Below are 25,275 nucleotides of genomic sequence, written 5' to 3'. Positions count from 1 at the left end.
ATCGGATTTCCAGCGCCCCTTCATTAGAAAAATTTTGTAAAATTTAGATTTTTTAATTTTTGATATTCAATTACGCCCTCTAGCGGTGGTCCCACAATTATGAAAATAATTTCCAGGCTTTTCCTGAGGCAACTTTTGTTATAAAATTCTTTATTTCAAAGCTCTACTATAAACGGTTCCTGAGATATGGCCGAGAGCCATTCTTATTGGGACACCCGGTACAGGGCGTCAATAAATTATATCTCATGAATGAAATACCATTACGTCATTTTTACTTTTCCTCCCTAGGGAGGAAAAGTACAACATTGCTACCTACAATCAGGTCCGGAAAAGTATACTTTCGGTAGAGGTAGGTGGAAAAAGTATATTACATATCCAAAATCATCATCATCATCATCCTCAATGGTGCTACAGCCCTATGAAAGAGCCTCGACCTTCCCAAGTCTATTACGCCAGTTTACTAATGGAACTACACTCTATACTCTATAAATAGACTTCATTGTCAGTGAATAAATATAATACTGAAAAAGGGAGCTTTTTATGTTCAGTAAAAAGGCTGTTAAATCACAATAAAATAATAAAAGGGTAGGTAATACAAGTAAAAAAAGAGTAGTAAAAATAAAATTTGTACATATACGAGATCGAAACGGGTCTTAAAAGAGCTTAAAAGACAAAATGTCAGGTTTTGTCTTAATGAAAGTGTGTTGAAAATATTATTTAAATATTTAATTTAAGTTTAAGACGGTCCTGCTGTCCCCTCTTGTGACATCTATGGCTGTCATACTCACGTGCTAAACGTCAGTGTCAGTGATGAAAAACAGGGACAGGACAACAAAAAGGCAACAGAAGAACAGGGGCCTGATTCTAATTCATTTCGACAGTCGCAATTTCATTTCGACACCGCCATGACAGCCGCAGAGTATAGCGATTCTTATTCATTTCGATATTAGTTACAACTGGGGATATTAACCTTATCATGTTGAGACTGCTCAGAATTTGGGTTGGCGCTCCGGTTTATTGGAATTTGTTAACGAGAATAGTCTGGGAAAATTATCGAAAAAATGCCATTTTTGGGAAAAATTATTTACCAGCTATTTTATTGCTAAAATCGAATCTTAAGATTGCATATATTAGTAATATGGGGTATGACAAGTCCGCAGAAAGTGTGTTATTTTATTTATAAACAAATTAGCACTCCTAAATCTTCTTTTTTTTTTCAATTAGTGGTCTGTAACTCCTAAAATTTTTCCTTTGAGCCAAAAACACTCAAATAAAAATTCACCCTAATTTAGTTCTGCACAAAGTTATTTTTTTTTCCGATTTCCTTTAAAAAAATTTTACTCAGAAAATCCGAGTTTTCCCAAAAAATCTGCAATTTTCAATTAAAATTTTAGGGAAGTACCTAATTATTTATCAATAATTAAATAATAATTGATGACATGAAAGATTTATTATAGTAGATTATACAGAGGAGCTAAATTATGGAATAAATTCATTTATTTAAAACGGACGATTTTGGAGCAAAATCCCGAAAGAGGTCGATTTTTATTTTTAAATTACAATTTTTTGGCATATATTTCATACTAGTGACGTCATCCATCTGAGCGTGATGACGTAATCGATAATTTTTTTAATGGGAATAGGGGTCGTGTGGTAGGTCATTTGAAAGGGCGTTCAATTCTCTATTCAGTAATATAAACATTAATATCATTAGGTATTTATACAGGGTTGGCAAAAAAATTTTTTGAATTAAATTAATTGGCGCAAAAAGAAGAATGTATGTAATTTATTTAACTCAAAATACATTGTACTGCTGTCAGAAAATAGAAAAAAAGGTTTATTTCACAAATAAACATTTCTTTTCGCTTAAATTAAATCACAAACAGCCTCCCTCCTACCTATTGGCAGTTTGAACATTTAATTTAAGCTAAAAGCAATGTTTATTTGCAAAATAAACATTTTTTCTATTTTCTGACAGCAATAGAATGTATTTTGAGTTAAATAAATTACATGCATTCTTCTTCTTGCGTCAATTAATTTAATTCAAAAAATTTTTTGGCCTCCCTGTATAAATAATGATATTAATGTTTATAATACTAAATAGAGAATTGAACGCATTTGTAAATGAGCTACAACACGAACCCCTATTCCTATTTAAAAAAATAATCGATTACGTCATCACGCTTGGATGGATGACGTCACCAGTTTGAAATATATGCCAAGAAATTTAATTTAAAAATAAAAATCGACCTGTTTCGGGATTTTTCTCTAAAATCGTCCATTTTAGAGAAAATGAATTTATTCCATAATTTAGCCCCTCTCTGTATATCAGGAGACCGGCGACAATCTAACCAATAGTTTAGCAATAATTAAAATGTTAATTAAAAAATTTCGGCCGAAATAATAACCAGCAAGATTATGATACACCAGAATAACTATGATTTTCGTATAAAATATAAAGTATAAAGAATCAATTTTTTGGCTTATAAACAAATAGAACCCCTCAGAAAATATTAGATTAAATTAAATTAAGTTAACGCTGTTGAAAAGGGCACGGCTTCTGTGTCCTTTTCGAAGAAAAACAAATTGAATTGCGAGGACTGATTCCAGGTATAGCCGGTCAAATTTGACCGGCATTTGCGACCGAGTTATAAACAACAGGATTTTAATCTTTGAACCATTAGATACCTTTTAATTCCGGTCCTCTTTGTACATACAAATTTTCATATCTTCAAGACACTCATAACAAAAAAGATTTATGTCACTGTCACCAAATTATTTAATTATTGATAAATAATTACTTCCCTCAAATTTTAGTTGAAAATTAAAGATTTTGTTTGGAAAACCCGAATTTTCCGAGGAAAATTTTCGTCGAAGGAAATTGGAATAAATTATCAATGTGCAAAATTAAATTACTGTCAATTTTTATGTGAGTGTTTTGGTTTAAAGTTAAAATTTTCGGAGTTATAGAGCAATAATAAAAAAAAAGATTTCGGAGCGCTAATTTGTTTATAAACAAAATAGCACACTTTCTGTGGACTTTGCATAGCTATATTACTAATATAGGAAATCTTAAGATTTGATTTCAGCATGTCCAGCAATAAAATAGCTGATAATTAATTTTCCTTGTTTTTTACTAATTTTCCCAGATTATTACCTTACATCTTTCATTGAGTTGATGATTCATGTTGTGGACATTCTCAATTATTATATTTCTAATTTAATACTATTCTATCTAATTCCTCAAAACAAGCAAATTTCAATTAAACCCAGCTATATTATAATACCTTTTGCTTTAGTTTTCCTTGCAAGAAATAAACAAAACACATCTAAACTAAACCTAACCTCGCTTTTGGCCATTCATTCATCACCGTGTCAAATAATTTCGACAGTCGAAATTATAATATCAACACCCTTTTTAAAGTCGCAATTAATTTCGATAGTCGCTATTTCATGACGTCACTTCCTTAGTTCAACTAAAATCCACAAGGCTCGCACAATCGCATTTCAACCGTCGCCATATTGAAAGCGACTTGTTTTTGGTCGAAATTTGATTTAGAATCAGGGCCCTAACAGGGTCAGAAATGTGACAAGTATTTACCATGTCTGAGGTAGTTAAGGGTGCGGTTAAAAATACGTTTTTATTTTTTCCTAATTGATTTTATTTGTAGATGTAGGCAAGATTTGGGATAGACTATTTGATCACAGACCTTTTCTAAATGGAGAAATATCATTGATATTACAAGCATTTGAAGTAAGTACAAAATGTGAGGTTAGATGTTCTATTTACAATATTTTTCTCATCTCATGATGCTTTTTGGTTAGTCACATAATTATTTACTTTACTGTACCTACTACATTTAGTCCGCATACAATTTTTGATAATATAGCTATTCTACTATATAGATGAAAATTACAATTGGTATATGACGTCAAAAATTTGCAGACCCGACCCAGGGAAGAAGAATATATCAAGAAGCAGAGAGGAATGGAATAAATGAGGGGAGACTCGTTACCAATATTGGATAAATGAAGCTGATATGGAATGATAGATAGATTTTCTGTTTGTACCTACCTTTTGAAAATTTCATTTTCCCAATTATTGTTCTCATCATTCAAGCTTACTTTTTCTAAATGAGTGCTTTTGCTGTATCATTGTTTGATTCTATCTTATGTCTGAATCATTTGTTTCGCTTATTCAGAATTTCTTAAACATTATATTATACTAAATTACAAATTTTTTTTAGCAAAGACGGAAAGATAAGGAAGTAGATAACTTATTTAAAGCGATAGAAGAAATAACAGAGATTAAAGACACTGAGATTGAGAAGCTGAAGCAAGCTGAAAAACTTACAGATAAAATTAATGATAATTTAGAGGAAGCACTTCGAATTTGTGATAAATTTTCAGAGTTAGAAGAAACCTACAAACAGGTAAGTTACATTTTTTTTATTTTCACTTATTGGCATCCACAATTTTGATATGTATCTCATTCACTAAAAATGTATCGTGTTTTAAGATTGTCAGAGTAATCATTTTGGTAATTTTGCCATTTTATCTTCTTTTTCTTTTTTGTAGACATGATTTTTTGTCATAGAGACAACTCTATTTGTTGTCATTCGGCATACATTCCATTGTACTCTTCTGCATCTTATCCAGTTCTTGATGTTCACATCCTTACATCTTGCTCATATCGCTGGTACCTATGATTAATGTGATTCCTAATACATTTCCAGTGAAAATAATAACTCTGATAAGTATTGGCGATTACAATTTTTTTTATATGCGTGTCCACGAAGATTATAACTCCCAATATATTTATAATGAAAAGATTTAGTTCATAATAGATGCTGACGAAAACAATTATTTCCCTTTCTGTTTCTGTTTCTGCTGACGAAAACAATTATTTCTGAGAACTTTTTACTAATTATAATCTTCGTGGACCCACAAACAGAAATGATGTTTTTTGCTGATACTACTCAAAAAATAAATTTTTTCACTAACACTTTATTAGGGATTAAAATTTTCACAATCATATAATCAAAAATAATATTTTTCTCAGCGTTCATTAAAAGTTCTACTCTTAACGGCATTTTTCAGAGTTATACTTTTCGTAGGCGGCAGCGATATATCTTCTAGATCATCTAGATTTCCCCATAGGGGTCCTACCATTGATTTGTCTAAGGGGTTTCATCTCTGCTGTTTCTAGCATTCTTTTTGTCCTCTGTCAGGTCATGTTTCAGCCACATACATATCGCACCCTCAGTGCAAGACTGCAGTAACTCAAAATTTTATGAAAATGAAGTAATCATGGAATTCGATTGTAAACATGCATATCTATCCCCTGTAAAACTTTAGTAACTTTCAAATGCTTAATGGGCTAAATATTACAACAACAACAGTTTAACTATTTTGCGTTTTTTAACATAAGTTCCGTGCAAAACTGTTGTAAACTAATGTAACAGAGTTACAACAGTTTTGCATGGAACATTGCAACGGATTCGATAACAAGCAATGGAAAAAGTAAGATATTTGTTATTTTAATATCTATATCTGTGGTGTTTAGTTTTAATATACAGCACGTCTACATAATCCATTAACGGCTGAGACAATAAACAAAGATTTTCGAGACCAATCTATTCATGTAAATTTTATGTCCTTTGTGTGATATTATATTTATTTTCCATAAGATGTGTGCGATGTCGTTTGACCATTTATTTGTTAGATTGGATTAAAACCACATAAATTAAGACTAATTATTTACGACCAAAAAGTATTTTTTCTCATGAAAGGAAAAACAGTTATCTTAAAACTTGTGTATTGACAATACTGAGAGGTCAAAAATATCTATTCTCAGAAAACTTGCCAAAGAACAGCCAAAAATTCAAATGGCCAAAAAGAAAGATTTGGTATACTTATGCCATTCGGGTATGATACCAGAAGCCCACCATAGTTTTTATAAAAATAATTTGGCACAAGATGATGTACGAGAAGAGGACAACAACTACGGTAAAACCTGTCAGCAACGGCCACTAAAAATGAAAGAACTATTGGCTGATATAGAAAGGTGGCCGGTATTGCCAGTTTTTGTAGTCTAGATATACATAATTGGTTTGGGGAATTTTTAAACTGGCTGTTAGCACAGGTGGCCGGTAACACAGGTTTTACTGTAAAAGTAAATGTGTCTACACTTTTTACAATTTTCTCTGTGCAAAACTGTTGTAATTTTGAAATTCTAATACTAAATGTGTAGTGATTAACAATTTTTTCTGTGCAAAAGTGTTGTAACTTTGAAATTCCTATTTTTTTGCATTAATATTATTTTATTTAAATTTCTATTTTTGGTTAATGTAATATAGGCTGAAAAGCATGCAAAATCATAATCAAATGTTAAATTTTCTTAAAACTTGTGTCTTATTTCACCGATATTAGCACGAAAATAAACAAAATCGTCTTTATCTCGAAACTTACTTATTTCGACTTACTGCAGTCTTGCACTGAGGGTGCGATATGTCATTATTGGTCTCATGACTGTTTTGTAAATTCTGCCTTTCGTTTCTTTTCCAATATTTTTATTTTTCCATATTATTTTATTCAGACAACCTGCAGCTGTGTTTACTTTATTAGAGAGTTTTTGGGAACATCGTCTTTTTAATGTACATTAAACGTAAAATGTTATACTTGTTATGTGCATTGAGTAATAAAAATAAGGGAAAGCGTTTTTACTTAAATCGGTTTTGAATCCTTTCAGAAAATATGCTAACACAGATTAACGTTAATTGACATTTGACAAACGTAACCTATAAGGCGACAGTTGTGTGAATGGTATGACCTATTTTATTTGAATTATTTGCCATAATGGAAGGTAATATTGAAAATGTATTAAGACGACGAAGACATACAAAACTAACAGATCACAGTTTGAGAGTCTTAATTCTTCACAATATTTGTGATCCTGTTCACAATATTTGTGATCCTGTTGTGAATTATTCTAACAGAGTTGCCAAGCACAAGCCGATTATATTATCTGTTAACTGATGGTTATTACGAAAAACAAATTTTGATTACAATTTTATACATCATTACTATATTTTTTATTCTAGTTATCTTTACTTCAGCTCATATGACTTATTTTTCATTTTTTATGATTTAGATATATGACATTTGGCAATATTACAAATATGTAATCCTTTAATAACGTTACCCTTATTTATTATTTATTAATATACAGGATTACCCCCATTACAAAAAAATGTATATGCTAACATACAGTATAAAAATCAATCTCTGCAATTTCTTACAAAAACTAAGTGAAATTAAAGTCCTAATTATACCTAAATAATGGAATACCTTATCCGCTAATATAGTAATCAGTTAACTATTTTCAATGGGAAATAAGCCACAATTTTACCAAAAAAATGATTTTATTAACGTTTCGACGCCCAAGTCGGGTGTCGTTGTCAAAATACAAAATAATACTAGATTAAACAAAAATGTTGTTGCTTAGCAAAAAATTCTTTATATAATAATTACATAATAATTTATTTAATCTGACTCATTTATATCGGCAATTCAGACATGTATTATACGTTTTAAAGTAGAAGACTTTAAAATGATATTGCCAATATTGATGAGTTGCATTCCTGGGACGACTTTACTAAAAGATAGTTCATTCATAGATGTAAGTCATAGTCATAAGTCATAGACGTAAGTCAGTAACATATCGAGTTAGTACATATTTTATATTTTAGTATTATTTATATAATGTCTATGTATTATTAATATTATTTATAATTTAAAATAGCATATATTATATTAAAGTCAGAATGTGGTATTAGTCTTGAGAGTAAACTAAATGTAAGCCCAAATACTTACGATGTCGGGATAGTATCACTAGGTTTTTTCCTGGTTTTCCCTCGTGATTTACTATGGAATCTCTACCGCGAGAATTTTACTGCCACCGTTGCATTTGGTTGTCTTTTCAAAGACAGATCACATTCTATGATTTTTTGTGGCGGATATTCTTGAGTTGAGGTTGATTTCATGTAATCGAATGAACTATCTTTTAGTAAAGTCGTCCCAGGAACGCAACTCATCAATACTGGCAATATCATTTTAAAGTCTTCTACTTTAAAGTGTATAATACATGTCTGAATTGCCGATATAAATGAGTCAGATTAAATAAATTATTAGAAGAATTTTTTGTTAAGCAACAACATTTTTGTTTAATCTAGTATTATTTTGTATTTTGACAACGACACCCGACTTGGGCGTCGAAACGTTAATAAAATCATTTTTTTGGTAAAATTGTGGCTTATTTCCCATTGAAAATAGTTGATTATAAAAATGCCACAAGAAAATAGCTTCAGAACAACATTAGTAATCAGTTATTTTTCTGTTATTGTGCATGAGCAGAATAACGTCTAACTTTTAACATTATTAAAATAAGAGGCTTAAAAACTTTCTATTCACTTGATCTTCCACTTCTGTTTCGAGCTTTCCATAGCTAGATAGTCTGATGCCCAGAAATTTAAACTGCATCACTTGTTCTATTATTCTTCTACAAATAATAAGGTTCTATAAACCTTTCAGCACGAATTTACATCTTATAGATTTAATTATCTTCACTTTCAGAAATTAGTATTGTGTAGTCTGCATAACTGATTATTTTATTTTATTTATTAATGGGAGAACCCCTTTTTACGATTCAATTTCAAATATAATAAATATAAAGAATCCTATATGTCTAACAATACTCAAAATAATAAACAGAACAATATAAATAACTATATTATAAAAATGAATACACACTGAAAACAAAAATATGGAATCTATAGGTAAATAAAGCTTCTTTAATGCTATTTTAAGTTGTTTTTCTCATTTGGTATCCTTTTCCATAAAATAAGTGGACAACTTCCTTTAATTTGACCCTGTCAAATGGTTCCTTAAGGTCCGTTTTGCCATTGTAGAACAGTATTATCAAATCATTTTTAAACTAATGATATATGTCCACTTGTCCATTGTTCCGAGAAGAATAATGATTATTTTTCATCAAGGATTTAAAAAAAAATAGCCACCAGAGAGTACTGTATAGTGGAATTTTGTTGGATATTAGAACAGTTCTGTTCTCAGGAAGCACATATTTTCTGGGAACAAAACAATTTTTATTATTTGATTACTGTATTTTTTCTATTAACTTATTTTTTAGAGCACTCCTTTGGAACAGTCGAGGAATAAAAGAAAACTCGATTGGGATAAATTTATGGGCGGTATCACTACAAAATATTCAGAAATAAACAGCCAATTCGAAACCAGAGAAGAAGAATTAAAGAAATTTTATGAGGATATAGAAAAGAAGCTGCTCATTTGATTAGTTGAAAATGACTCAGACCAATACAGCTCCAATTGTAAACCCAGCAATAAGAATCAGACCTTCTAAAAAATTAAAATCCTACATTAAAAACCTTAAGAATTGTAATGACTTGTCAATAGGAATAAATAATATACTAGGTAAAAACAAAACAGACAAAAATGATAAACCACCACCGAAAGTATATCACTTAATAGATGAAGATGATGAAATTTATATTAAATCTATTTCTAAAAGAAGTAAAAACGATGTTTTCACAGAGTGGCCTTTAACCGAAACTTCTAATGTTAGTAGTACCGAAAAATTACTTAGTTTGGAAGATTTACACTGTCTCCACACACATATTTTGCAAGAAAACAAGACAGCAGAACAGAAAGTGTATCTGCATGAGATACTGGAAGGATGTGAGATCGTTCTACCTAAAAATGAGGAAATTCCAAGGAACGAAGAACTGGATAGGAGGTGTAAACAACTAAAAGCTGAGCAAGAAAACCAGAGCTACTTCGATATGACAAAAAACGTGGATAGCAGGAGAAAAGTTTATCCTGAAGACACTATAGGATACCAAAGTAAGTAGATTTAATAGTCTTTTATTTAATAGATATCAGTTTTTGCTATTTGTATTTACAATGAATCATGAAAAAATGTCATAGAGTAGAGACTTCTTCATACTTTCTTTTTCAGTTTTTATTGTATCTTCCAATTTAGTTCACGTGAATAACCAATTTCGATACCACCTCATGGAAGGTACATTCATTGGATGTTTTCTACTTTGTCATCTCTCATTTTTTTATAATTTTGTGTTTATATGATTATAATACACTCCTGACCAAAAAAACCTGGACACCTTAAAAATGGGTCATTTTTGATGTCTCGAATCTCCTAAACCTGTTGTCCGATTTTAATTATTTTTTTAATATCTTATAGCCTTATTCTCTAAGAATATCGATGTAGTAATAGTGTTGCTAAACAGGTAAATGTCATTGTATACCGGGTGTAACAATAATACTGTGTTTTTATTGTGTGTTGAAATTAAAACTCAATTGTAGCCTTAGCCTTTCTTAACATTCTGCTTTTTGAGTCATTCACTTATGTTGGATAATGAAAAAGTCAGATACTTTGACAACTAGCCATGTTCTTCATCAATACAGGGTGTTTCTAAGTAAATGCGACAAAATTTGAGGGGCAATTTTGCATGAACAAATAATGACCGTTTGATTTATAAACGTATGTCTGCAAATGCTTCGATTCCGAGATACAGGATGTGTTGAATTTTTTCTTACACACTGACGATTTATTTATTGCTCTAAAACCGGTTGAGATATGTAAATGAAATTTGGTGTGTTTTAAGAGGTAGTTATTGCGCATTTTTTCACATACCATGATGTATTTTATATTCACCATTGGCATGCATACGGGTCATATTACCCGGTCATATTACCTGTATGCACGCCAATGGTGAATATAAAATTTTTAGTTGTATGTCAAAAATGTGAAATAACTACCTCTTAAAACCTACCAAATTTCATTTGCATATCTCAATCGGTTTTAGAGCTATAAATAAATCCTCATTTTGTAATAAAAATTTCAACATTCCATTTTTTCATGCAGAATTAACCCTTAAAGTTTGTCGCACTTATTTAGAAACACCCCGTATTGATGAAGAACATAGCTAGTTGTTAAAGTGCGTAACTTTTTTATTATCCAACATAAGTGAATGAGTCAAAAAGCAGAATGTTAAGAAAGCCTAAGGCTACAATTGAGTTTTAATTTCAATATTTTTTAAATGCTAGAATATTCCACAGGGTGTTCCGAACTTTGAGGAAAAAACACAGTATTATTGTTACACCCGGTATACAATGACATTTACCTGTTTAGCAACACTAACTACATTGATATTCTTAGAGAATAAAGCTATAAGATATTAAAAAATCACTAAAATAGGACAACAGGTTTAAGAGATTCGAGACATCAAAAATGACCCATTTTTAAGGTGTCCGGATTTTTTTGGCCAGGAGTGTATTTATAAATAATGTCACCTTCATTGTCATTGTTTTAAAATTTGCTTTTTTGCTCGCTCTTTGCATAATCAATGAAATAAACAAAAATAGAAATCAATGTCAGAACAAATGTCTGAAGGTCATTTATAAGAAATAATATGACAAAAGAATCAACTGGTTTGTCATCTGCAAATTATCGTAGGTCTCTTAACAAGACACTTTCGTCTCAAGGGACATGTGAACAAAATCAGACTGACAGTAAGTGTGAATTGAAGATTTTGTCAGGCTGATGACGAGCTGGTGGAATACGTTCTGTGCAATGGCCAGGATTGGATAGGATACTAGAGCTCTACGACTTTGTAGAAGTATCACCTAAAGGTCAAAATAGACTTTGTTAAAAAGGGATGAGCCCCAATAAATAATAAACTGTCCGACAGCTTCGAAATCAACAGTGGACTCAAACAGGGCGATGCGTTATCTCCAATACTTTTTAACCTTGTATTAGAGAAAGCCATGAGGTCGGCCGAAATAAAAACAGAACTGCTATCGGTTCAAGGTCCCAAGTTATTACTAGCATACGCAGATGACATTGATCTCGTTGGAGACTCCATCCTATCCACAAAAGCCATTTTCAACAAGGTGGAACGAGAAACAAGCAAAGTAGGGCTGAGGATTAATGAAGAGAAGACGAAATATATATGTGTATAAATAAAATGACACGAAGAGACAGGATAGGACAAAATGTGACTGTCAACACCTTCAATTTCCAAAGAGTACAACGTTTTAAGTATCTGGGGGCCTTAATCACAGCTGACAACGATGTTACTGAAGAAATAAAAGACAGAATCCAATCAGCAAATCGCTGTCTATTCGCACTGGATAAGCTTATAAAATCAAAAAATCTTACAAGAAGTTCTAAGACCAAAATCTATAAATCCATCGTCAGACCTGTACTAACATATGGTTGCGAAACGTGGACCATGACCAAATCAAACGAAGAAAAGCTCAGACGTTTTGAACGAAAAATACTTCGGACCTCACCACGACATTAACACAAACCAGTATAGGATCAGAACCAACTTCGAATTAAAAGAACTCTACAATGACACCGATATTGTCCAAGAAATTAAACCACAATGACTAAGATGGGCAGGCCACGTGCACAGACTTCATAACGAGAGACTTGTAAGACTAGTATGGGAGGAGATTCCTACAGGCAAAGACCACTCGGACTTCCCAGAATGCGATGGAGAGATAACATCCAAGCAGATCTCCGAAAAATGAACATCCCATTTGACCCTAGGTTGATGGAAGTCCGAACAAATTGGAAGAAAGTTGTACAGTCAGCCAGGACCCACCCAGGGTTGTAGCGCTACGTGATGATGATGATGATGATGATGAGCCCCAATAGACCTGTTAGGGAGAGTGAAAGGGTGGTTAAGTAACCAGTTATATCTAACCTAACCTAATCTAACTGGTTTGTCAAGACGAACAAACCTAACTGTTCGGACAATGCAAAATGAACAAAATAAAAACTAGAAAGAACTTTGAATGAATATAAACAGAAAATACGATAAGTAGTACAAAGATCTAACTTAAAGTTGGGGAAACAGTGAAGAACAGCCAATGTAGATGTGGAAACAAAACAATGAGAGAAATATTTTGAAGAATTGTACCAAGAAACTGATATAGAACTACAAAAAAAACAAAACATCAAATGGTATATCGAAAATTTGTAAAAAAATGTTAAAATTGTTGGTATAATAGATGCTTTAATACATTAATTCCAGCCCAAGTTTGAGTTTATCTTAGATGAGTGGTAATTTTTATACCAGTAACACCTATCAGTGTTAAATTATGAGACAATAGGTCTTTTCTGTTTTCAAAAAGAAAAAAAACAGTTGATCTAACAATAAAACACTGAAAAAAACTTTTGTTTTCGATGCTTCCACAAAATTTATTACCAAACTATGTGACTACAGCTGCTTCGGCGACTACATAGTTTTATAATGAATTTTGTGGAAATAGTAAAAACAAAAGTTTTCAGTGTTTTATTGTTGATAAAATGAACTTCCATGAAGTAACGGTCGAATTCATCAATTATAAAAAACAGTTTGTTCGAAGTCCAAATGTCAGAGGTTATCTTACAATTTGTAGTTTCATTCTCAAAAGATATTGGAAAAAACAAATACAGTTGAGTTGGAAAGTCGGAAATTTACTCCATGCAACAGGAAGTGACAGAAAGTGACTACTGCTCCGATCACAGATTATATTATAAAACTTGTTATCAAATAAATAGAACGTAAAATGTTAGTTTTGCTTTAAAATTTTGGTACAGAATTTCAGCTACAATTGATGTAAAAGAGTTCTTGTGCTTGTGAGGTAAGAGTTTTTCCAGGCATAATCTAAAAAAAATCAATAAAATTTTCTTTTCTTAAACAAAACATAAACAAAACCATTCCTTAACTGTGTGAATGAGGTTAACTTTGTATGTATATTAATGGCAAAATAAAATACACTTACCATACAATGTCAAACTCTAATATAAAATTAGTAGTAAAAACAGCTGTTTGTGTAATATAAATAACTTCTAAATGCAAAAACAGGACAAAAAAACAGCAAAAAATCCAACAAACTGACAGCCACAAGTATACAAACCAGAAACGTCACAAATTGTACTTAAAATCTGAAAACGTCTCCCAGCGTCGTTATTACTGAGTCTAGAGCGTTCATAAAAATAACATGTGTCTTTACTTAATAACAGGCGGCAGCTGGTTTGTCTTTAGTTTCATGTGTGGAAGATAATGATGCTAGATAAAAAATATGTGTTTTATCTCACCGGGTATTAATGACGTACGGGTAAAGAACCAGGGACTCAACTGTATTTTAGTCCTTACTTGGTGTAACTGAGTAAGTTTTTGTTGCGTTCCTAATTACTGTAGGGAAATAATTTGGTATACAGGGTGTTTGGTAAAGAATGGGCCTTAGATTCCTGAGCTTAAAATAGGTCGATTTAAGCTAACTTACTTTAGTACAAAAGTTGATAATAACCGAAATACAGGGTGTCAAAGTTAAACTTTTATTTTATTTATTTTTGAATATTTCCTGACAGGCATGGGACAACAATACGAAATTTGGTAAGTGGTGCTGGTATTGTACAATCTACTAAATTATGTTAAACAAACGTTTCTGGCTACTACCAGAGGCGTACGACGGGGGAACGTGAATGGTTGACCCTTCCCAAATTCTACGCCACTGGCGGAATAGCTATTTTAGTGCAATTTTTTGATTCTCCAATACTTTCTATGTAAAAAACATACTCTTCATTCATAACGATAAAGCCATTAGTTTTCGAGATATTTGAAGCTAAAAACGAAGGAGCATAATACAATAATCAAAATAAGTGTGCCTTTTCATTTTTAACTTCAGATATCTCGAAAACTAATGACTTTATAGATTACGAATGAAGAGTATATTAATTGCATAGAAAGTATTGGAGAATCTAAAAATTATGCTAAAATAGCAGTTTCATCAGTGGCGTAGAATTTGGGAAGGGTCAACCATTCACTTTCCCCTGTCGTACGCCTCTGGTAGTAGCCAGAAACGATTATTTAACATAATTTAGTAGGGTGTACAGTGCCTACACTTTCTGCCAAGTATCACACGGATATGTCAAATTATTTTAAAGTATTCTTTTTTTTTAAATAATTTATTCTTTATTTAAAACTTTAAGAACTATGTGTGCCCGGTACTATAAAACTATTTGACATATTATCCTTATGGTACTTGGCAGAAAGTGTAGGTACTGTACACCCTACTAAATTATGTTAAATAATCGTTTGTGGTTATTACCAGAGGCGTACGGCAGGGGAAAGTGAATGGTTGACCCTTCCCCAATTCTACGCCACTGATGAAACTGCTATTTTAGCATAATTTTTAGATTCTCCAATACTTTCTATGCAAATAATATACTCTTCATTCGTAACGATAAAGTCATTAGTTTTCGAGATATTTGAAGTTAAAAATGAAAAGGCACACTTATTTTGATTAATGTATTATGGTCCTTCGGTTTTAGCTTCAAATATCTCGAAAACTAATGACTTTATCGTTACGAATGAAGTGTATGTTTTTTAAATAGAAAGTATTGGAGAATCAAAAAATTGCACTAAAATAGCAATTCCGCCAGTGGTGTAGAATTTGGGAAGGGTCAACCATTCACGTTCCCCCGTCGTACGCCTCTGGTAGTAGCCGAAACGTTCATTTAACATAATTTACTAGATTGTTCAATACCAGCACCATTTACCAAATTTCGTGTTGTTGTCACATGCCTGTCAGGAAATATTCAAAAATAAGTAAAATAAAAGTTTAACTTTGCCACCCTGCATTTAGGTTATTATCAACTTTTGTACTAAGGTAAGTTAGCTTAAATCGACCTATTTTAACCTCAGGAATCTAAGGTTAAGCTATGGCCCATTCTTTACTAAACACCCTGTATTGGCATATTATATTTAATCAAACAATTAACATAAGTTTTATGTTTTTAGTAAAGGAAATGAATCGACATCTGATAGCAATTTTCCAGTTCGTTGTGTCAGTTGCAGCTGGCTTCCTTTTTGGTTTTATTGGAGTGGAGATCATAATCGGAAGTCTAGATTTTGGATTCAGGCTATTGCTAGGCATCATTTGTGCATTGACAGTGGCTTTAGCAGAACTTTATTTCCTAGCGAAAAAACTCAACGAGGATCTACAATTTGAGCATTCCTTGGAAGAACATAATAAAAAGGGAATTAAATTAGATTAGAAATGATCGATTTATCGAATTTTTACTATATGTAATTAAGTGATAAAGTACAGGTTTACTGAACAATACACACAAATACTTGTTTATTAACAATTGAATACTTTTATTATTAGGGTTGCTATTTTTACTGTTACTCGCTTAGCATTCGAAGTTTTGATAAAATATTTATTTAAAATACTGTCTGAGCATGCAATATTTACTGATTGCACATAAAATCTCACAACTGGTCATTAATTCCGGAGAATTCTTTAATTTCTGCATAGAGAGCACATTTTTTCGTAGTACCCGCTGATAATTATCACCCAACTAGAACCAAACTTGTCCCATAATGACAATATTTTCAAAATTGTCTTTAAGTGTCTTCTCAGCATTTCTTTTGTCTGTAACCAGTATTTATAAATGCCTTACAAACGGTTTCAGTAGTCATAAGAAGGCCCATTTGTCTTATAAACGTTTTTGCTAAATTTCTAAAACCCACTTGTGGAGTATTACATGCCCACTGCTTTAGGCCAATCATAAAAATACTTCTTAAAGTTTGTTTAGCAGTAAATTGTTGACTTCAATGGTCAGTACTTGTACTGGTACTTCAATAGTATAAAAGGCCCAGTTTCGGGTAAAATTTAAATATGTTTAATTGTTTGTTTTTCTATAATCTTAGCAATTAAAATAGATTTAATTTATTTTAAAACCCATTTGAAAACATTAATTTCGGGTATATAAGGCAAAGCAATATATTTTACATCCGTTTTTTTGTTTTTGTCGTCGTAATTATTGTAAATTTTGTGGATCCTTTGCTTTATTATAGGAGTACCGTCTAGTCAGTGTTAATTTTCAAAAGACCAACTCTGTCTACCTCGTTTACTTATCGCTCCGGACCGGTCTTAACAATGGGCCAAGTCAGATAAATTTAATAATATTTACGACCGCATTGACCGAATTGAAGTCAACCATTTACTGCTAAACAAACTTTACCATTTATGATGTTCCCAATTTACGTAGGATCCATGCTGATACCATTTTTTTATACGCTTTAACTCGCCTATTTACCAATATTTGTCAAAAACAAATTTCAGCACTTTTCATATCCATTGTTCGTACAGTGAGATGATAAAATCGTACCTCTCTGTCAACTCGTTTTTGCAAAGATAAAACATAATCGCTGGAACATGTCGATGTTTAAGCTTGTTCTAATATCTAATGGTATCAACGTTTCAGCATTTCGATGTACCCCCATCAGGTGACAGTCACACTCTCAACTTTTTTAAATAGCAAAGGGTGTCATGTGACATACTATGAAAGATACTAAAACTCTGATTCCAAAAATATATTACACTTAAAGTGTGTCTCATCTAAGGTGAAGAAACCCCAATATTTCTACTATCAAAATAAATACAGATTTGAAATTTTGGACAGTCATAAAGATTGATGGTTCACATTTTTTAAGATAGTCAACTGAAATTTAAAATTTAAACGCGGCCTATTGCGAATCCACAAAAAGGGTGAATTTTCGATCTTTTGCTTCGCGTGAGAGATATAAAAAAAAGAATTTGTGTACTTTGTACGCACGTAAAAAGGTATACTTCTATTATATGAATTCAACGAAATCAATATACTTTAAATAGTTTATTTATATTTAATTTAACTATTAAACTAATTTTAATACTTACTACTTTCTAAAAATTTTTATTAAAACAATACCAAAAATTAAAAAAATAAAAGAATAAAACACACACAAACACATTGAAAAATGCCACAAAGAAATGATTTCTGAACAATAATTGTTGCGAAAAATTTTAACTAAATACGTATTTTCTGAAAAAAAAATATATAATAATATACTTACAATCATAAAATGTATAAAAAAATAGTAACTTGTATTGGGGATCGAACCCGGTTCCCGTCGACCCCGTCGATCCCGCCGATCGAAAATCGAAGTGCTTTCCCATTGCGCCACCTTCGCATATCTGTCATGTGGGAATATACACCAAATGAACGTTTACACCATAAACTTTTTAACAGGTTGTTTATTACTTATATGAATTTAATCAAATTAGTTTGATATTTGTGGAATTAAAGGAATAATTTGTGGAATAACAATATATTAGGTGAATATTGGTAGAAATTTTGATGGTAACCAAATTATGTAAATCAAAGCATTACATACTGTTTTGGTACATTCATTTTAAATTTTCCAAGAATATATGTAATAGGTAAGAATTATACCTATGTAATTTTTTATTAGGATACTGAAACATTTACAATTATTACGTACCTGTCGCTTTTAAAAAACTATTTAGTAAGTCACTACAATTATAAACTTGCTTTTTTCTCTGCCATCAGAACAATAAAAACTAATATACACAACATTTGTTTATCCATAATCTCCATATTAAACAATTATTGACAGATGATTTTAACACCCAATCAGGTCCCGTATAACGTTTGAGCGACTAATACCATACTGTAGGTGTGCGCATGCGCCCAGGAAAATAAAAATTCACCCTCGCGCTTAAAGAAGTATAAATTCAAAAATTATTTGGAAAAGTTGTTCCAAATATTATTACAACCTCACATACCAAATTTCATGGCAAATTGTACTTTTAGTTTTTCCATTATTTAGATCAAGGATCCTAAAATTCTCAGATGCATCTCAGGACAGCCAATTTTGGGCTTAGGATCTTGACTACAAATACTAAAACAACTAAAAGTGTGAATTTTGTCATGAAATTTGGTACGTGTGGTTATAATAATATTTGGAACAACTTTTTTAAATAACTTTTTTCGATATCCCTAACGCGAAGCAAAGTATCGAAAATTCACCCTGTGTGTGGATTCGCAGTAGGCCACGTTTATTTAAATTTCAGTTAACTATCTTAAAAAATGTGAACCATCAACCTGTATGACTGTGCAAAATTTCTTATTGAACTTTTTATGACTGTGTCTTCATCTTAAATGCGACACACTGTTTATACAGGGTGATCAATTTTTGTGGCAAAGTCTGTTAAATCTATTGTTATAGGAGATACCAAACAAAAAGTTATGTACAAAAATAGGAGATAGCATTTAGCTCCACATTTTAAAATTACTTACAATTATACAGGATGTGTTCCATCACTCCGTATCACACCATAGATATGTTTTTTTTTTTAAATGAAACACGATTTTCATGAAATTTGGTCATAACTTTTAAAATACCTTATATAACCCAAAACAACTTTAAATTCTTGTAACGAGGAAGTGAAGCGAACGTTATATTTAAAATAAAATACAGGGTGTTTCATTAAAAAACATAATATATCTTTGTTTCGGTAATGTGTTTTAGAAGACTGTACATTTAAATCTAATTTTAAAATGTGTGTAAAATTTTTACTAAGTTGCAAGGGATATTTTACATGATCCCTCTTACTATTAGAAAAATTGAGTATGTGGCTGTCACCCGATGAAGGTTAATCGAAATATCGAAACGTTAGTACCATTATATTAGAACAAGCAAGTTGAGGGGGGGATTGACTTATAACTTATTCACTGGACACTTTTTGCATGTTCAATTTGCGTGTACAATTATTTTCTGATGTCATTAAATATCTTTAATCTAATGAGTAGAATTGAATTTTAGCTGAAATATAGGGCAAAATCTACTAACTTTTCTTAATATTCCTATTAATACCACCGTATCAATAAATAAATAAGGTATGGCTAAATATCAATTTTGAATATTCACTGTCAATATTGTACATATTTATTAAACAATTCTAAAAAAGCTTGATAAAAGCAATATTACTGAGGATTTGTATAAATTTATACCTGATGGATATGAAGAAAAAACTTTTTTGTATATAAAGAAAAAAACACATCAATGTATTATTAATATTATTACTCCAATAAGGAAATACGTAACCACAGATAAGTTATTAAATTATTTGTTAATATTTTTATACTCTTTTTTTCTTCCTATAAAAAGGAGTGACCTTAGGACCAAGGAAAAATAAGTTAGATGATTTTTATATAAAGTTAGGAATGGTAAATGGTGTAATCTAAAGTATATCAGTACGAGGGCTGTCGTCTTAGTTTTGCTTAAAGCGATAAAGACAAAATATATACAGGGTGTTAGTAAATAAGTATGAAAAACTTTAAGGGATAATTCTACATGAAAAAATATTGGCAGTTTGCTCTATAAACGTATGTCTGCAAATACTTTGTTTCCGAGATACAGGGTGTTGAAATTTTTATTTCAAACTGCCAATTTTTTTATTGCTCTAAGACCGGTTGATATATGAAAATTACATTTGGTGGGTTTCAAGAGGTAGTTATTGCGCATTTTTTGGCAAACAAATAACAATTTTATATTCATCATTGGCGCGCCTACAGGTAATGGTCTGAATTTTTTTAAAGAAAAAATGGTACGCGACTGAGATATTTCAAATTAAAAATTATTTTTGTATTCAACGTTTAATTTATGAAAAAGAACCTTTCTTGTATTTTTTTCGTATAGTGCACCGTTTTTATGCGAAAAAATAAAACATCTTCGAGCGTATTTTTCATTTCTTAATACATCATCAAGAACTCTCCAATATAATAATACCAAAGTAGAACAATAACAGAAAAGATTACTAAAAATTTTAACTAGGTGCAAAGCTACAACAAATGTTCAAAATTACCTCCTTTAAAGGTGACAGAATAATTTTATATTCACCATTGGCGCCCGTACAGGTAATGGTCTGAATTTTTTAAAGAAAAAAATAGTTCGCCACTGAGAAACGTCAAATTAAAAATCATTTTTGAATTCCTCGTTCAATTTACGACAAAAAATCATTCTTGTCTTTTTTCATATGCGGAGTCGTTTTTATACAAAAAAATAAAACATCTTAACGCTTACGAATTATTCGAGGTAGTTTCCATATGCATAGAAATTTATTTCAAATACTTTGTAAACGTTAAAATATTTTATTTTTTTTGCATAAAAACGGCGCCTCATATGAAAAAAAGACTAAAACGATTATTTGTCGTAAATTGAACGAGGAATTCAAAAATGATTTTTAATTTGACATATCTCAGTGGCGTACTATTTTTTCTTTAAAAAATTCGGGCCATTACCGGTACGCGCGCCAATGGTGAATATAAAATTACTCTGTCACCTTTAAAGGAGGTAAATTTGAACATTTGTTGTAGCCTTGCACATAGTTAAAATCTTTTTAGAAATATTTTCTGTTATTGTTCTAGTTTGGCATTATTATATTGGAGAGTTCTTGATAATGTATTACGAAATGAAAAATATGCGCGACGATGTTTTATTTTTTTTTGCATAAAAACGGTGCACCATACAAGAAATGTTCTTTTTCATAAATTTAACGTGGAATACAAAAATAATTGTTAATTTGAAATGTCTCAGTGGCGTACTATTATTTTCTTTTAAAAAATTCAGACCATTACCCGTAGGCGCGCCAATGATGAATACAAAATTGTTATTTGTTTGTCAAAAAATGCGCAATAACTACCTCTTTAAACCAACCAAATTTAATTTTCAAAGCTCAACTACTGGTCTTAGAGCAATAAATAAATTCGCAGTTTGAAAAAAAAAATTTCAACACCCCTTATCTTGGAAACGAAGCATTTGCGAACATACGTTTATAGAGCAAACTGTCATTATTTTTTCATGTAGTTTTATACCCTTAACCCCTTAAAGTTTTTCATACTTATTTACTAACACCCTGTGTATATAGACTTAAAGTACTTTATTGCTTTTCAAAATATGTCCCACCAAGATCGATACACTTTTGCATACGTTCAAATCAATTGGTAAAACAGTTATTCCAGTCTTAAGATGACACCTGCAAAATCGCTGTTTTAAAGGGATCGATGTCTTCTTCTGGCGACTGGAATCGCTGTCAACGCACTGAATTCTTGATCTTTGGGAACGTGAAGAATTGGTTGGGTCAAGGCTATACGCTGGATGATTTAAAATTCAATGTTTTGAAGCTCCAAAAACTCTATTGTCCTTTGGGCAGTATGGCACTTACATTGTCCTGATGTAGGATGATTCGCCATTATGTGTTGCTTTGTCGGAATTTCGCGATAACTTCTGGTAAACAAACGGTTATATACCAATCAGAAGTAACCGTTATTCGATCTTCTAAAGCAATTGTTGCCACATGACCAGATTTTGACACACAAGTTGAGACCATTTTCTTTGATACATTTCGAGAACACTTTTGTTCACTTTCATTTTGTTCACTGGATCACTTTTGTTGCTTTTTCCTCATCGTGAAACATCCACACTGCGGATTGGCGTTTATTTTCCGGTTCCTTGGAGTAAATCCAAGATTCATCGTGGCTAACAATATTATAAACGTTTTTTGAGCTTCCTTTCCAACCGTTCCAATGTTTTTTGACGCCAATTGACGCGAACCGCTTTTTGCTCCTCTGAGCAAATGAGAGATCCAACGGGAAACCAACTTAGTAACACCCAGTTCTTCATGTAGAATCTTTTGGATCGAGATCTTTGAAATGCCCAAAGATTTTCCTATTTCCCGGTATGATACACGGTGGTCATCCTTAATTAGCTGACGAACCGCATCAATGTTTTGCTGTGTAATGTACCTGGCCTGGATTCGTCGCTGAGACTGGAGCGACCACGTTGAAATTCGCAATACCAGCGGGAAATAGTTGACTGGTGTACTTCATCCAGTTGAAAATATTCTCGGTTCATTTTTCGACAGACTTGCTAATTTTAAAAATTCATTGTATCTACACGTCTTGTATCGCAATGGAACTGTCGATTTATGTCAACAAAAGATTCAGGTTACATTTTTGTTGAAGGTTTTATTGGTGGCGCCGTCTAAGCGGCTATATGTGAAACTAAAAGACAAACCTCGTATAAAACAAATACTGTTTTTACAGTTTATGCTGAAAGAAAACATGAAATAAGAATGCTTTTGGAAATTTGGATATTGTGCACCTTAAACTTCTCTCCAGGAGTATCAGAGTATAAATACTATTTCTTATATTTGTTCTCCAATTTTTAAAACTGTGTTACTTGTTCATTTAGAGATTAAGATGGTACAGTTTTTCAAATATACGATGACAGTAGTTGGCCGTATTGATTTAGGCTCCATCTACGATGCGCAGTCAACAGAAACACAATTCATCGAAAGCGTTCCCACTTATTTTTCTAAGCAAGATGACGAAATCGCCAAGTGTCGCCGTATATTTGACAAGCTGTAATTGAACTTTAGTTAGATGCATTCAATTTGTATTATTTGTTTTGTTAAATTTGTTTTGAACGTTGTATAATTCCCTAAAAATTCTCTAAAGATGTACAACGCCGGTTATTCTCTAAAAAAATACTTTAATAAACAAATTTTAAACTCTGTGTATTTTTTTCATAATAAGTACGTTCATGTTCGATATTTTTTTGTTCGATTTGTTTAACCATTGAGAACAATAGAAGTATGAAAGTATTGAGAAGAAGACTAAGAACGGAGACAAGGCAGATAATAAAAATTAAAGGTAGAAATGGTCATCTTACATCCAACAGAGAGGAAACCCTTAAAATAGTTGAAGACTTCTACAAATTGGTGTACACAAGCCAACACAAAGTAAATAGCAAAGAAGATCAAGTACCAGATATATTAACAAGGAAAAAGGGCATTGTCAACAAAGGATCAGAACTGCTACCGGAAATCACAATAGACGAAATAAAACTAGCCCTAAGAATAACAAATCTCCAGGCGAAGATTCTGTAGTTACTTATGCAATCAAAATCGGAGGCACTTGTCTTCTTAAGAAAATAAAAAACCTCTTTAACATGTGCCTTTTAGATAGTAATATTGGCTCCGTGCGTCTCCCCTCTACGTACAGTCACGTGATACGCTGTCAGATTTTGTAAGGACGTTTTAACATTGAGTCTTATGGGATTATTTTGTTAAACTTGAATATTTTATTTTGTAGTGATAATAACCGAATACAATTGTTAGAATTCATTAGTTATTAATTTATACTGTAATTTATAGTGCAACAAAATATTTTCTTTTTCGTTAATAAATATTTATTGACATAAACTGCGATAGTGAGGTTATGCATACAAAATCAAACTGATAATCAATATTGGAAAGTGAAGAATTTATAGTGCGTTTTTATTTTCTGTTTATATTAATACATAATATCACTAGCGTGACACGACATTTTTTTAAATGTCTCATTTAAAATCAAGTATATTCAAATATATATTCAAAGTATATTCTGAAAATAGCTTCAGAACAACGTCTCATTTAAACATACACAAAGCGTCCTTATAAAATTTCAAAAAACCGCCACCATGAGCAGGTCGGTCGATTTTGCTTTGACACTTTGTTAACGCTCGGAGCGAATACCCGACAAATGGCACAATGCTGAAGTATTCTATTGAACAAAAAAGGAGATTCTTCTTAGTCACTTTAACAAACTCCTTACAAGAATAGTAACGAATCATCTTGAGAAAAAACTTGATTTCTACCAGCCAATGGAGCAAGCGGGATTTCGTACCGGATTTGGAACAAATGATCACCTACAGAACATTAAAACGGTAATAGAAAAGACTATCGAATACAATCGATCACCCGTTTTGGCTTTTGTAGATTTCCATAAAGCCTTTTGACACGGTAGAATTGACAAAAATCTGGAAGCACTACACTGCCGTGCTAAGCCCAAAGGCGGTAACTAATTTTTTATCGAAAATGAGATTGTTGTATTTCTACGTAGAACAGGGTATTTAGAATATTTTTACCAAGTCCTTGGAGTTGTAGAACTATTATAATGGGTATCTAGAATATATTTACAAAGTCTTTGGAGTTGTAGAAGCATTATAATATAATGAAACCTACTTAGAAATACAAAAATGTCATTTTCGATAAAAAATCAGTTACCGCCTTTGGGCTTAGCACGGCAGTACAAGCATGCCGTATTGATTACCGATACACAAAGTTAATTTGCAATACATACAAGAACGCAACTATGTCGGTGAAACTACATAAAAACACGGACCATATCCCAACCGGCAGAGGAGTCCGATAGGGCGATACCTTATCGCCTAAACTGTTTACCGCAGTACTAGAATATGCTTGTAAAAA

The 25,275-nt window shown here is 31.7% G+C and overlaps 1 protein-coding gene across 3 annotated transcripts; it reads left to right on the top strand.

The window, feature by feature from the left end:
* The first annotated feature begins 778 nt into the window (after positions 1 to 778).
* On the top strand, positions 779 to 23,538 carry LOC114328742 (biogenesis of lysosome-related organelles complex 1 subunit 5). 3 transcript variants are annotated; one of them, XM_050663473.1, is made up of 5 exons: positions 779 to 856; positions 3,579 to 3,621; positions 3,672 to 3,754; positions 4,248 to 4,433; positions 9,209 to 9,609. In XM_050663473.1, exons 2-5 carry the CDS (start codon positions 3,603 to 3,605, stop codon positions 9,368 to 9,370), a joined length of 450 nt encoding a protein of 149 aa, XP_050519430.1. In that variant the 5' UTR covers positions 779 to 856; positions 3,579 to 3,602; the 3' UTR covers positions 9,371 to 9,609. The 3 variants fall into 3 exon arrangements, with proteins under 3 accessions (XP_050519430.1, XP_028133492.1, XP_028133495.1); XM_028277691.2 differs by lacking the exon at positions 779 to 856 and adding an exon at positions 15,915 to 23,538 and having other exon boundaries at positions 3,573 to 3,611; positions 9,209 to 9,939; XM_028277694.2 differs by lacking the exons at positions 779 to 856; positions 3,579 to 3,621; positions 3,672 to 3,754 and adding an exon at positions 3,853 to 4,063.
* Positions 23,539 to 25,275: the final 1,737 nt, after the last annotated feature.

This window comes from Diabrotica virgifera, chromosome 10 (assembly GCF_917563875.1).
Source record: "Diabrotica virgifera virgifera chromosome 10, PGI_DIABVI_V3a".
NCBI classification, from domain to species: domain Eukaryota; kingdom Metazoa; phylum Arthropoda; class Insecta; order Coleoptera; family Chrysomelidae; genus Diabrotica; species Diabrotica virgifera.
This window is presented reverse-complemented; position numbering and strand designations above follow the sequence as displayed.

Bases quoted from the DNA above. Each gene is read 5' to 3' on its own strand.
- LOC114328742 (XM_028277691.2), top strand. From the start codon at position 9,381: ATGACTCAGACCAATACAGCTCCAATTGTAAACCCAGCAATAAGAATC. The intron at 9,940-15,914 runs GTAAGTAGATTT...TTATGTTTTTAG, and splicing joins AGACACTATAGGATACCAAA to TAAAGGAAATGAATCGACAT.